At 40.7% G+C, this 13,652-nt stretch overlaps 1 protein-coding gene and 9 non-coding genes across 12 annotated transcripts; 1 reads left to right on the top strand and 9 right to left on the bottom strand.

Annotated features, from left to right (window-relative positions):
* Positions 1–2,891: 2,891 nt before the first annotated feature.
* On the top strand, positions 2,892–9,365 carry LOC132789461 (synaptojanin-1). Of its 3 annotated transcripts, none has more exons than XM_060797492.1 (5): positions 2,892–3,038; positions 3,507–3,807; positions 4,570–5,871; positions 5,934–8,240; positions 8,512–9,365. In XM_060797492.1, the coding sequence occupies exons 2-4, from the start codon at positions 3,643–3,645 to the stop codon at positions 8,220–8,222; spliced, it is 3,756 nt and encodes a 1,251-aa protein (XP_060653475.1). In that variant the 5' UTR covers positions 2,892–3,038; positions 3,507–3,642; the 3' UTR covers positions 8,223–8,240; positions 8,512–9,365. The 3 variants fall into 3 exon arrangements, with proteins under 3 accessions (XP_060653475.1, XP_060653477.1, XP_060653476.1); XM_060797494.1 differs by lacking the exon at positions 2,892–3,038 and adding an exon at positions 3,222–3,311; XM_060797493.1 differs by lacking the exon at positions 2,892–3,038 and adding an exon at positions 3,350–3,449.
* Trnae-uuc (transfer RNA glutamic acid (anticodon UUC)) lies at positions 8,286–8,357 on the bottom strand. The gene has a single exon. It is a non-coding gene; the product is annotated as a tRNA-Glu (tRNA).
* A 366-nt stretch (positions 9,366–9,731) lies between the features above and the next one.
* LOC132794554 (5S ribosomal RNA) lies at positions 9,732–9,850 on the bottom strand. Its single transcript, XR_009633228.1, has one exon. It is a non-coding gene; the product is annotated as a 5S ribosomal RNA (ribosomal RNA).
* A 372-nt stretch (positions 9,851–10,222) lies between these two features.
* LOC132794553 (5S ribosomal RNA) lies at positions 10,223–10,341 on the bottom strand. The gene has a single exon (XR_009633227.1). It is a non-coding gene; the product is annotated as a 5S ribosomal RNA (ribosomal RNA).
* Positions 10,342–10,715: 374 nt separating this feature from the next.
* LOC132794551 (5S ribosomal RNA) lies at positions 10,716–10,834 on the bottom strand. Its single transcript, XR_009633226.1, has one exon. It is a non-coding gene; the product is annotated as a 5S ribosomal RNA (ribosomal RNA).
* Positions 10,835–11,205: 371 nt separating this feature from the next.
* Positions 11,206–11,324, bottom strand: LOC132794550 (5S ribosomal RNA). Its single transcript, XR_009633225.1, has one exon. It is a non-coding gene; the product is annotated as a 5S ribosomal RNA (ribosomal RNA).
* Positions 11,325–11,702: 378 nt separating this feature from the next.
* Positions 11,703–11,821, bottom strand: LOC132794548 (5S ribosomal RNA). Its single transcript, XR_009633223.1, has one exon. It is a non-coding gene; the product is annotated as a 5S ribosomal RNA (ribosomal RNA).
* A 374-nt stretch (positions 11,822–12,195) lies between these two features.
* Positions 12,196–12,314, bottom strand: LOC132794547 (5S ribosomal RNA). The gene has a single exon (XR_009633222.1). It is a non-coding gene; the product is annotated as a 5S ribosomal RNA (ribosomal RNA).
* A 387-nt stretch (positions 12,315–12,701) lies between these two features.
* LOC132794546 (5S ribosomal RNA) lies at positions 12,702–12,820 on the bottom strand. The gene has a single exon (XR_009633221.1). It is a non-coding gene; the product is annotated as a 5S ribosomal RNA (ribosomal RNA).
* Positions 12,821–13,194: 374 nt separating this feature from the next.
* Positions 13,195–13,313, bottom strand: LOC132794545 (5S ribosomal RNA). The gene has a single exon (XR_009633220.1). It is a non-coding gene; the product is annotated as a 5S ribosomal RNA (ribosomal RNA).
* Between the last annotated feature and the right edge of the window lie 339 nt (positions 13,314–13,652).

Raw genomic sequence — 13,652 nt, 5'->3', positions numbered from 1 at the left:
TTGTGACTCAGCAGCAGTGTTTGGACTTCACATTTTGTTTGTGCTCTGAGTCACACACAATCCCATCGTAATTGTTATCACACAATGGAGAGCCGCTCAGATCAAACGAGAGGCGAGGCACACATTTAATGAGGGTTAAAAAGTCATGTAAATTAATTCAATTATGTTTGTACGACAAGCGCGCACTTTGCTGTTTAAAAATAAACCGCCAGTCAGGAATTATAATTTAATTACAAACTTACAGATGTGTTTGTGAACTATAGAATGCTTCAAGTGTAAACTATTACTGAGTACAATAGAAATTTCTTAGCGTGCATTGCTCTGATCTGAGTCAACCTCAGACCTAGTCTCGACCTCACGTCATCGAGAACGGGAGCAAGAGCGAGACCTTATTAGTCTGCGTGGAAAGATGGAGACGGTTCCAGCTTATCTCTTTTAACACAGTATTAAACATGCTCGGTAAGACAATACGAGTGCATGCATATGTATTGGTAATTTGCAATCACAAGTACACACACACATGCATACGTATAGATTAGAGAGTGGAGCAGCCAAAGCGAAAGAGAGTGAGAGGCGAAGAAACAAGATAGAGACAGATCAGGCGATGACAGATGCAAGCACTCACACACAAACACAGGCACCCACACAACATATGCATGTATGTGTGATCTGCTATGTTAGCTTAGCATAATTTGCTTTGCTTGCAAAACGAAACGAAATTAACCGAACAAATACACTTGCATTCTCATATTTCAAAGTAAATTGATAAAAAAAATATGTGATCACATATACATACATAAATACATAGCTGTGCATATGTATGTGTACTTACTATCTTTCAACTTGGAACTCTTATCAATGTGCATTAAAATTTCTATTGTCTGATATGCGAGCTGCTAACAAATCAACTTATTCTACATACAATACATAAACATATTTAAATAGTACACTCGCAACATACACACACACACACATGTAACAAACATATTCTGTATTAATAACAAGCGCAATTATTTATGTGTATTAAGAGGCATGCATAGAACTACTAAAATACAACTGAGGTTCGCTAAACCGTTTACTAAAAAAAAACTAGACGAAAAGTCAGTCAAATTATCTACTGATTGTTTTACCTAATCTACAAAAAAAAAAAAGAAAAAGAAATAGAAATAGAAAAGTAATAATCTAAATACCATTAAGTAATAAGTCTGTTTATTTATATATGTATATTTTTAACAACAAATTAGTTCAATTACATAACATCCAAAACATTCGATAACGCTGAATTGGGTGTGTGTTCAATGTATATTTTTCGAATTATTTATGTATGCCTTTATCTGACTTGCAAGCGTAAACTATTGCTTTAAACAAAAGTATATAATTTAAGGTATTTGTATCCATATACATAAATATATAATATATACTATATAGTAATCTATTTGTAACTAGGCCTAAAACTAGTCAATAACAACAATAAACAAGATTGCAACTTGAACAACACACGCGCCTAATATTCTGAAGTATTGCTGGAGCGCCATCTTAAAGTTTATTCCCTCGTCGACATCACGTATACGCACATTTGTGCACAGGAGTTCGCTGTAGGAGTATTCACGTAATTCCCATTCACGAGTGTCTTTCCAGCAAATAGTTTGCGTATGTTCTTCTATGTATGCAAGTAATTTTTGTATTCTTTTTTTATATTTATTTATTAGCCTCTCGCTGATAACGCTTATTGTGACTGTGAGTCACCGCGAGTTTTACATTGTGCAGATCGTCGTCTGTCAACATTCTGCTCAGGGTCTTACGATTACGGTTCGGTTGGGGGGAGCAGTGATTAATTGTTCAACAATAGAAATTTATGATTTTTACGTGCAAACAAGAAACAGCTCATTTGCAATTAACGAATGTACTCAAATTATCGACAAGTGCTCTTAAGGGTATTTATTGATGGTTGCCGCGATGTCTGATATGAGCAAAAGGGTACCCAAAAGCAGCCATTGTTAATTAGCCAAATCATCATCAGAATACTCAGCATACTCAGCATTTTATGTTCACCTTTTGCGTATATTCTTATCCGTTAAATCACATTCTTATCATAAAATATGAATGGGGGACTCTGCTTTGCTTTTGGGCAAACACAAAAAGGGTCGGCGGGCATTAAAATATTATTGTTATTTAAGATAGCGGAAACATAATTCAAATATTTTATCAAAACGTAATCGCATACGAATGTGCAAAGTCTACGCAGAATCAGAAGTTGGCAACAAATACTATATGCTCACACACGCACACACATATATATATCTGGTGTATGCAGATAGAAGACTCAAAGACTCACATGAATTTTCTCGAGTGGTTCGATTATAAATAGCCTCGCTATCTCGAAGTGCTCAGCGCACAGAGCAAGTAATCAAAGAACAAGCAATAAATTTATTTCTGCTTAAATTGAAGACTTTCGAGCAAAACGAAACTTTATTAATTAATGCCAGACCTATGGAAAATGTGAAACTTTGAATAATCACGCAGCATTTATCAAATATTGTTTTATTTTATTGCCAGACATCTTATTGCTCTGTTATCAAATGGCAAATTAACTATTATTCCATTCGAATTATCTTAGAATTGGTGCCGTTTAGTATTCAAGTCGAGTTAGCAGTAATATTTTTTGTTCATGGTTCCGTGGCAAAACCATTTAAAAAATTGCGCCCTCTTCGCTAGCGCAAGCTGGTTCATTTGAACTAGTTTATTTTTAGCTTTTGTTTTTGGGTATTTTTCTTTGGTATATTTTGCAATTTAACTTTCGTTTCCTATGGATCTAACACTATTTCAGTACAACACAAAGTCAAAATTCAATAAGAAATAATTCAAAGCAATTATAAAACCGGATTTAATATAAAATCTGACCCCAACAACAAAAATCGATTTTTTTGCACCAAGAAATCGATGTTTGCAAAAATTTCAAAAATATCGCGATAGTGCCATGGATGTTTCTCCACCTCTAAACAAATTCCAGTAAATCGTAATCAAATCGTTGAAAAAAGGTATTAATTGTCTGTTTAATGCCAGAATATAGTGATTAATCATAGGCAATATTACATAAAAAGCCCTGGTGTAAAAAGCAGTGAAGTTGTGATGGGAAATTGTCGTATGCAAAATGAAAGCTTTGCATTGTTTTGGCTTGTGAAAAATCTATACAGTTTATCAGTCAACGGCACACACACACACAGACAACACTTGCAAGCACACGTACATGCCAGTGAGCGTAGATGTGTTTGCATGTGTGTGCACCAGCTGGTGGCGATTGGAACGGGGGCGTATGAAAAAAAATTTAAATTCTCGGACATTGCAATTGTTTATTCTACATTATTTTTAATGTTTTCGGCTCTTGGTTTTTAGCACATCTCATAAGTGTGTTGTTGATGTGCATACGCAGATAGTCTACCATAAAACTGGTCAGAAATATATGTTATAATTTATAACTTATAAAACTGTTCTCTGTTTACTTGCAGATGTTTGGTTGGCCGCTGCTGATGAAACGGCGTTGAAGTGAAATTCTGTTCATATTCTAACGACAGGCAAGAGGCAACAGTAGCAACTTGATCCAGAGCATCTGGAATTCTATTAAAGTATATTGCAAATTGCAAAATGGCCATGTCCAAGGTGATACGTGTGCTGGAGAAATCCATAGCACCATCGCCGCACAGCGTTTTGCTCGAGCATCGCAACAAGACGGACTGCATCCTCTTTGAATCTCATGTCTGTGCACTGCTGACTCAACAGGAAAACGTCATACGCAAGCAGTACACTAAGGTCTGTATTTCTATCTCGCTTTCTCTCTTCTCTTCTTATTTTCTTAAGAAGCTTGGCTATCACATGTTTGTGTTTTTTTCGCAATCACGTAACACGATCTGTAAAAGGAATTTGCTGCAAGTGCAATTTGCAATACAAATGAATGGGAAACCTTTTTAGCACACAATGGTATCCAAGTGGATTTTATGAGGCTTTCCAATTAGGTTTACTATCTTCTGCAGAAATCAAGTTACTCTTGGGCTAACAAATTAAATTAGTATAGCTCTGTACAAAAGTAAAATCCAGCAGAGAAGTACAATTTGTCGTATTAATATTTGCATTTGCTCTCTCTCTCTCTCAGAAATAAAATTGTATTTTCGTGCTTACATTTAATTTGTGCTCCTGTATAAGAAGCATATAAGAGAATATGCCTTCCGCTTTTCCTCATTGAAGTAAAGTAAAATATAATAGTTAAGCGTAGCGTACTAATATGATTCCTGCTTGGTTACTGAAGTTGATGAGGTATAAGAGTTCACTTGACAATGTAATTGGGTATAAGAGTACATATTGAATTCATGAATTTACTAATATATATGAATAATATAAATAAGCATTAAAGTATAAGAGTTAAATCCAGTTTAAATTAGACGTATAGGAGTACGATTTGCACTTGAAAATTAGAAGAGTTTTAGAAACCATTTATGATGTTTGTCGAGAGCAGAATTATGTGTAGTAATAATCCAAGATCTGATATATAATACAATAATTTCATTCCGTTTGCAGGTCTGCGATGCATATGGCTGCTTGGGTGCACTCCAGCTCAATGCCGGAGAAAGCACTGTGCTCTTCCTGGTGCTCGTTACTGGCTGCGTTTCGATGGGTAAAATTGGCGATGTGGAAATCTTTCGGATCACCCAAACGACGTTCGTCTCACTGCAGAACGCGGTGCCCAACGAGGATAAGATTAGCGAAGTGCGCAAACTGCTCAACTCCGGTACTTTCTATTTTGCCCACACGAATCCCTCGGCTGCCGGAGCTGGAGCAGCTGCCTCGTCCCAGAACACCAAGTTCGATATAACATTGTGTGCACAGCGTCGCTATCAAACTGGAGAGACGGACAATCGCTTCTTCTGGAACCGAATGATGCACATACACTTGATGCGCTTCGGCATCGATTGCCAGTCGTGGTTGCTCCAAACCATGTGCGGTTCCGTTGAGGTGCGCACCGTCTACATTGGCGCCAAGCAGGCCAGGGCTGCAATTATCTCGCGTCTGAGCTGCGAACGCGCTGGCACGCGTTTCAATGTGCGGGGCACCAACGACGAGGGTTATGTGGCCAACTTTGTGGAGACAGAGCAGGTGATCTATGTGGACGGCGATGTGACCAGCTATGTGCAAACTCGCGGCTCGGTGCCGCTCTTCTGGGAACAGCCGGGAGTCCAGGTCGGTTCGCACAAGGTGAAACTATCGCGTGGCTTCGAGACGTCGGCTGCAGCCTTCGATCGGCACATGAGCATGATGCGACAACGCTATGGCTACCAGACCATTGTCAATTTGCTGGGCAGTTCGCTGATTGGCAGCAAGGAGGGCGAGGCGATGCTGAGCAACGAGTTCCAGCGGCATCACGGCATGTCCGCCCACAAGGATGTGCCGCATGTGGTCTTTGACTATCATCAGGAGTGCCGGGGCGGCAACTTCTCAGCGCTGGCCAAGCTCAAGGAGCGCATGGTCGCTTGCGGTGCACACTATGGAATCTTTCATGCCATCAACGGTCAGGTGCTTCGCGAGCAGTTTGGCGTTGTGCGGACCAATTGCTTGGATTGCTTAGATCGCACCAATTGTGTGCAGACCTATCTGGGTCTGGACACGCTTAATTTGCAGTTGGAGGCACTAAAGTTGGGTGGCAAGCAACAGAATGTGTCGCGCTTCGAGGAAATCTTTCGCCAAATGTGGATCAACAATGGCAACGAGGTGAGCAAAATCTATGCCGGTACTGGGGCCATTCAAGGTGGCTCCAAGCTGATGGACGGTGCTCGATCCGCAGCGCGCACCATACAAAACAATCTCCTAGACAACTCGAAGCAGGTGAGAGTGGCAAAGAACGAAGTATTCAATCAATATTTGAACTTTCGACTATTTTTTTTCAGGAAGCCATCGATGTGCTGTTGGTGGGCTCCACGCTCAGCTCGGAGCTGGCGGATCGGGCACGCATCCTGCTGCCCTCGAACATGTTGCATGCCCCAACCACAACGCTGCGAGAGCTTTGCAAACGCTACACGGAGTATGTGCGTCCGCGCATGGCACGAGTTGCCGTCGGCACTTACAATGTGAATGGCGGCAAGCATTTCCGCAGCATTGTGTTCAAGGATTCTCTGGCCGATTGGCTGCTTGATTGTCATGCTCTGGCACGTTCCAAGGCGCTGGTGGATGTGAACAATCCATCGGAGCATGCCGAACATCCGGTGGACATTTACGCCATTGGCTTTGAAGAGATTGTCGATCTGAATGCCTCGAATATCATGGCTGCCAGCACCGACAATGCCAAGCAGTGGGCCGAGGAGCTGCAGAAGACCATATCGCGGGACAATGACTATGTGCTGCTCACCTATCAGCAACTGGTGGGCGTCTGTCTCTACATCTACATACGGCCGGAGCATGCGCCCCACATACGCGACGTTGCCATTGACTGTGTGAAGACTGGACTGGGAGGTGCAACTGGCAATAAGGGAGCTTGTGCTATACGCTTTGTGCTGCATGGAAGCTCCATGTGCTTTGTCTGCGCTCACTTTGCGGCCGGTCAGTCTCAGGTGGCGGAGCGCAATGCTGACTATGCGGAAATCACCCGGAAATTGGCCTTTCCCATGGGGCGCACTTTGAAGTCACATGATTGGGTTTTCTGGTGCGGTGACTTCAACTATCGCATTGACATGGACAAGGATGAGCTAAAGGAATGCGTACGTAATGGTGAATTGTCGACGGTGCTGGAGTTTGATCAGTTGCGCAAGGAGCAGGAAGCGGGCAATGTCTTCTCTGAGTTTCTCGAGGGTGAAATTTCCTTTGATCCCACTTACAAATACGATTTGTTTAGCGATGACTACGACACGTCGGAGAAGCAACGTGCTCCCGCCTGGACAGATCGTGTGCTCTGGCGACGTCGCAAGGCTCTGGCCGAGAGTGACTTCGGTGGCGCCGCAGCAGCTGCCTGGAATCCTGGGAAACTCATCCATTACGGCCGCTCCGAGCTAAAGCAGAGCGATCATCGTCCAGTTATTGCCATCATTGATGCCGAGATAATGGAGATTGATCAACAACGTAGACGTGCAGTCTTCGATCAGGTTATACGCGATCTTGGACCACCTGATTCCACCATTGTTGTACATGTGCACGAGGCCTCGGCCGATGCCGATGCTGATGACGATGGCCCTACCATCTATGATGAGCATGTGATGTCCGCGCTGATTGCCGAGCTCTCCAAAATGGGCGAGGTGACACTGGTGCGCTATGTGGAGGACACCATGTGGGTGACGTTCCGCAATGGTGAGTCTGCTCTCAATGCTGCCGCCAAACGGAGCACTCAGGTCTGTGGCTTGGAGCTGGTCTTTGAGCTAAAGACACCCGAGTGGCCGCAGCAGGTGGACGGTGAGATTGAACTGTGCACCTCCAATACGATTCCGCTGTGCGCTAATCCTGCAGAGCAGGCCCAGTTGCTTCAGTTGACTCCTGAGGTGCCGCAACGACCCAAACAGCCACCGACAAGACCGGCCCCAGCACGTCCGCCCATGCCCATGTCGCCAAAGAATTCGCCACGTCACTTGCCGCACGCTGGTGTCATCAGCATTGTGCCCAAGCCGGCCAAGCCACCGATGCCACCACAGCCCATGATGCAGGCACCACTGCAGCCGGTTCAGGTGGCGCCACCGCGTCCGCCTGCCATGGGCGATACGACGCCCTCATCCAAATCGCAATCGCCGACAGAGTTAGGCTCTCCCTTGCACGCCACATCGCTCAGCTCGTCGAGTTCATCGTCTGGCAAGGCTTCACCCACGGGCACTGTGCCCTCGGGACCGCCCACACCGCCACGTCAAATGCAAAGCAAACAGGCGACGCCAATCTCAACGCCCACGCGTCAATCCAAACAGCCATCGCTGGAGCAGGCATCGCCTTCAGACACCGCCTATGAGACGGCCAGCAATATCTACGAGGAGATTCAAGACGATGTGCCGGCACCGCGTCATCCACCACCAGCTGCGCCACCTCCAGTCATTGCTCCCATCGACAGTCCACGTCGTCAGCCACCATTACCCTCAGCAGGAGCAGCGCCTGCGGTTCCACCATTGGGTCCGCCGCCACCGCTGCCAAATCGCCGGGGACCTCCTCCAATCCCAAACCGTAGTGGCAATGCACCGCCACTGCCAACGCGGCCCACAAACAACTAAGCGGGACATGCCAGAAGGGTGAGTTTAATTTAAAAATGCAAAAAAAAATATGAAAAAATTTACTTCCCATACCGGGAATCGAACCCGGGCCTTCTGGGTGAAAGCCAGATATCCTAGCCACTAGACCATATGGGAGGCTGGTAGGTGCTTGGCCAAAGCTCAATAACAAATACGCTGGCTGTTTTTGTAGCAAGCAAAAAATGTAATGCTTAATAGAATCAAGTTTTTAATTGGAAGAAACAAATACTTAACATACTTTTTCTTTTTTTTTTGTTTGTCATTGTCACAGCACGCTGTCGAAACACCTGGTACAAATGGCAGTAGAGTCGACCCAATTACATTCCGAATTGTTGTATTCATCGTTGGAAATCACAAATTAAATATAAACGTATATATGTTATATTTTGTTGTCAATTGCCAATTGTATAATAGAATATTATTAATATGCATACTAAAAGTGTTTCCAGGCAATAATTGAAATTGTATAACAAAACACGCTTTAGATTTGAATGAGAATCTGCTGTTGTACACACAGCCACATACACATATACCTGTATAACAGCTGAGAATATGATTACTTAACCAACACTGGCCAGACGTACTCACTAATGCACCAAATAAACTAAGAAGTATTTACGTATTTATGTTATGTTAACCATAGCGAGCAAACTGAACAAAATGATCAACGGAGAAAGTATTAAAAATATATATGTAAATGTATGTTTAAAGTTTAAAAAATTATAGCCGTACTAGTCAAATTATAAAATAAATCAAGGTGTTACAAACGAAAAGTATTTGAAGAATACGATAACAACAACTAAATAAAAACAAATACTATTGTAGTTAACAGTTGAACCATGACCATGCTCGCAATACTAAAATTATCCTCTTTAAACATTATACTGTACTGTAATATCGTTTGTTATCGAACAGAAAGGAAGAGGATGAAATTTCCCTCCAGAGGCGTTAAGTTGAATTAGAATTTAGTTGGATTGAAAATTAAACTACGTAATCAATATCAAAGAAAATACAAATTGAAAAAACCATATATTTAAATGTTGAAATTGTAAAATATGTTTAATCACCCAATCAATCGGTTACTCGAACAATAAATATGCCTATTACTCGAATAATATAAACATATATGGAGCTTGGAATATTTTTAAGGGAATATGGAATTAGCGTAGCATCTTTATACTATTGAAAAAAAAACATGTAAAAGATAGTATTGATTGAATTTGGGAAATGTGTTAAACAACACAGATATGTATATATTGTTAAAGCTTTCTGTAGTTTATCAATAATGAATTGAGAATGCTGTCATGTCGATTGGTGGGAAAGCAAGGCATATGAACATATGTACTATATGTTGGACGTGGATTGTGATGGAAATATAGGAAGGACATGTTGAAATAGTTGAGAGGATGGCAAGGATAACAAATGAGATAAGAATAAAATTTAAAAAAGTGACGAGAAGAAGAAAAAGTAAAACAAAAAGTTGTTGAACGATGCCAACAACACGCGGTGTTCCCAAGCGGTCCCCCATCTAAGTACTAACCGCGCCCGACGCTGCTTAATTTCGGTGATCGGACGAGAACCGATGTATTCAGCGTGGTATGGTCGTTGGCGAAAGACGCATGCTTAGCGTAGTATTTTGTATTTCAAATGACAAGTATTTTTGCATCTTTATACTATTGAAAAATGACATGTAAAAGATAGTATTGATTGAATTTGGGAAATACGTTAAACAACACAGATATGTATATATAGTTAAAGCTTTCTGTAGTTTATCAATATTGAATTGAGAATGCTGTCATGTCGATTGGTGGGAAAGCAAGGCATATGTACATATGTACTATATGTTGGACGTGGATTGTGATGGAAATATAGGAAGGACATGTTGAAATAGTTGAGAGGATGGCAAGGATAACAAATGAGATAAGAATAAAATTTAAAAAGTGACGAGAAGAAGAAAAAGTAAAACAAAAGTTGTTGAACGATGCCAACAACACGCGGTGTTCCCAAGCGGTCCCCCATCTAAGTACTAACCGCGCCCGACGCTGCTTAATTTCGGTGATCGGACGAGAACCGATGTATTCAGCGTGGTATGGTCGTTGGCGAAAGACGCAGGCTTAGCGTAGTATTTTGTATTTCAAATGACAAGTATTTTTGCATCTTTATACTATTGAAAAATGACATGTAAAAGATAGTATTGATTGAATTTGGGAAATACGTTAAACAACACAGATATGTATATATTGTTAAAGCTTTCTGTAGTTTATCAATAATGAATTGAGAATGCTGTCATGTCGATTGGTGGGAAAGCAAGGCATATGAACATATGTACTATATGTTGGACGTGGATTGTGATGGAAATATAGGAAGGACATGTTGAAATAGTTGAGAGGATGGCAAGGATAACAAATGAGATAAGAATAAAATTTAAAAAAGTGACGAGAAGAAGAAAAAGTAAAACAAAAAGTTGTTGAACGATGCCAACAACACGCGGTGTTCCCAAGCGGTCCCCCATCTAAGTACTAACCGCGCCCGACGCTGCTTAATTTCGGTGATCGGACGAGAACCGATGTATTCAGCGTGGTATGGTCGTTGGCGAAAGACGCATGCTTAGCGTAGTATTTTGTATTTCAAATGACAAGTATTTTGCATCTTTATACTATTGAAAAATGACATGTAAAAGATAGTATTGATTGAATTTGGGAAATACGTTAAACAACACAGATATGTATATATAGTTAAAGCTTTCTGTAGTTTATCAATAATGAATTGAGAATGCTGTCATGTCGATTGGTGGGAAAGCAAGGCATATGAACATATGTACTATATGTTGGACGTGGATTGTGATGGAAATATAGGAAGGACATGTTGAAATAGTTGAGAGGATGGCAAGGATAACAAATGAGATAAGAATAAAATTTAAAAAAGTGACGAGAAGAAGAAAAGTAAAACAAAAGTTGTTGAACGATGCCAACAACACGCGGTGTTCCCAAGCGGTCCCCCATCTAAGTACTAACCGCGCCCGACGCTGCTTAATTTCGGTGATCGGACGAGAACCGATGTATTCAGCGTGGTATGGTCGTTGGCGAAAGACGCATGCTTAGCGTAGTATTTTGTATTTCAAATGACAAGTATTTTTGCATCTTTATACTATTGAAAAATGACATGTAAAAGATAGTATTGATTGAATTTGGGAAATGCGTTAAACAACACAGATATGTATATAAGTATTGTTAGAGCTTTCTGTAGTTTATCAATATTGAATTGAGAATGCTGTCATGTCGATTGGTGGGAAAGCAAGGCATATGTACATATGTACTATATGTTGGACGTGGATTGTGATGGAAATATAGGAAGGACATGTTGAAATAGTTGAGAGGATGGCAAGGATAACAAATGAGATAAGAATAAAATTTAAAAAAGTGACGAGAAGAAGAAAAAGTAAAACAAAAAGTTGTTGAACGATGCCAACAACACGCGGTGTTCCCAAGCGGTCCCCCATCTAAGTACTAACCGCGCCCGACGCTGCTTAATTTCGGTGATCGGACGAGAACCGATGTATTCAGCGTGGTATGGTCGTTGGCGAAAGACGCATGCTTAGCGTAGTATTTTGTATTTCAAATGACAAGTATTTTTGCATCTTTATACTATTGAAAAATGACATGTAAAAGATAGTATTGATTGAATTTGGGAAATACGTTAAACAACACAGATATGTATATATAGTTAAAGCTTTCTGTAGTTTATCAATATTGAATTGAGAATGCTGTCATGTCGATTGGTGGGAAAGCAAGGCATATGTACATATGTACTATATGTTGGACGTGGATTGTGATGGAAATATAGGAAGGACATGTTGAAATAGTTGAGAGGATGGCAAGGATAACAAATGAGATAAGAATAAAATTTAAAAAAGTGACGAGAAGAAGAAAAAGTAAAACAAAAAGTTGTTGAACGATGCCAACAACACGCGGTGTTCCCAAGCGGTCCCCCATCTAAGTACTAACCGCGCCCGACGCTGCTTAATTTCGGTGATCGGACGAGAACCGATGTATTCAGCGTGGTATGGTCGTTGGCGAAAGACGCATGCTTAGCGTAGTATTTTGTATTTCAAATGACAAGTATTTTTGCATCTTTATACTATTAAAAAATGACATGTAAAAGATAGTATTGATTGAATTTGGGAAATGCGTTAAACAACACAGATATGTATATAAGTATTGTTAGAGCTTTCTGTACTTTATCAATATTGAATTGAGAATGCTGTCATGTCGATTGGTGGGAAAGCAAGGCATATGTACATATGTACTATATGTACTATATGTTGGACGTGGATTGTGATGGAAATATAGGAAGGACATGTTGAAATAGTTGAGAGGATGGCAAGGATAACAAATGAGATAAGAATAAAATTTAAAAAAGTGACGAGAAGAAGAAAAAGTAAAACAAAAAGTTGTTGAACGATGCCAACAACACGCGGTGTTCCCAAGCGGTCCCCCATCTAAGTACTAACCGCGCCCGACGCTGCTTAATTTCGGTGATCGGACGAGAACCGATGTATTCAGCGTGGTATGGTCGTTGGCGAAAGACGCATGCTTAGCGTAGTATTTTGTATTTCAAATGACAAGTATTTTTGCATCTTTATACTATTGAAAAATGACATGTAAAAGATAGTATTGATTGAATTTGGGAAATACGTTAAACAACACAGATATGTATATATAGTTAAAGCTTTCTGTAGTTTATCAATAATGAATTGAGAATGCTGTCATGTCGATTGGTGGGAAAGCAAGGCATATGAACATATGTACTATATGTTGGACGTGGATTGTGATGGAAATATAGGAAGGACATGTTGAAATAGTTGAGAGGATGGCAAGGATAACAAATGAGATAAGAATAAAATTTAAAAAAGTGACGAGAAGAAGAAAAAGTAAAACAAAAAGTTGTTGAACGATGCCAACAACACGCGGTGTTCCCAAGCGGTCCCCCATCTAAGTACTAACCGCGCCCGACGCTGCTTAATTTCGGTGATCGGACGAGAACCGATGTATTCAGCGTGGTATGGTCGTTGGCGAAAGACGCATGCTTAGCGTAGTATTTTGTATTTCAAATGACAAGTATTTTTGCATCTTTATACTATTGAAAAATTACATGTAAAAGATAGTATTCATTGAATTTGGGAAATGCGTTAAACAACACAGATATGTATATATTGTTAAAGCTTTCTGTAGTTTATCAATATTGAATTGAGAATGCTGTCATGTCGATTGGTGGGAAAGCAAGGCATATGTACATATGTACTATATGTTGGACGTGGATTGTGATGGAAATATAGGAAGGACATGTTGAAATAGTTGAGAGGATGGCAAGGATAACAAATGAGATAAGAATAAAATTTAAAAAGTGACGAGA

This window comes from Drosophila nasuta, chromosome 3 (assembly GCF_023558535.2).
Source record: "Drosophila nasuta strain 15112-1781.00 chromosome 3, ASM2355853v1, whole genome shotgun sequence".
NCBI lineage: Eukaryota > Metazoa > Arthropoda > Insecta > Diptera > Drosophilidae > Drosophila > Drosophila nasuta.
This window is presented reverse-complemented; position numbering and strand designations above follow the sequence as displayed.

Excerpts from the sequence above, each read along its gene's own strand:
- LOC132789461 (XM_060797492.1), top strand. The coding sequence starts at position 3,643 with ATGGCCATGTCCAAGGTGATACGTGTGCTGGAGAAATCCATAGCACCA. Across the intron at positions 3,808-4,569 it reads TACGCAAGCAGTACACTAAG|GTCTGCGATGCATATGGCTG; the intron begins GTCTGTATTTCT and ends TTCCGTTTGCAG. Across the intron at positions 5,872-5,933 it reads TCCTAGACAACTCGAAGCAG|GAAGCCATCGATGTGCTGTT; the intron begins GTGAGAGTGGCA and ends ATTTTTTTTCAG.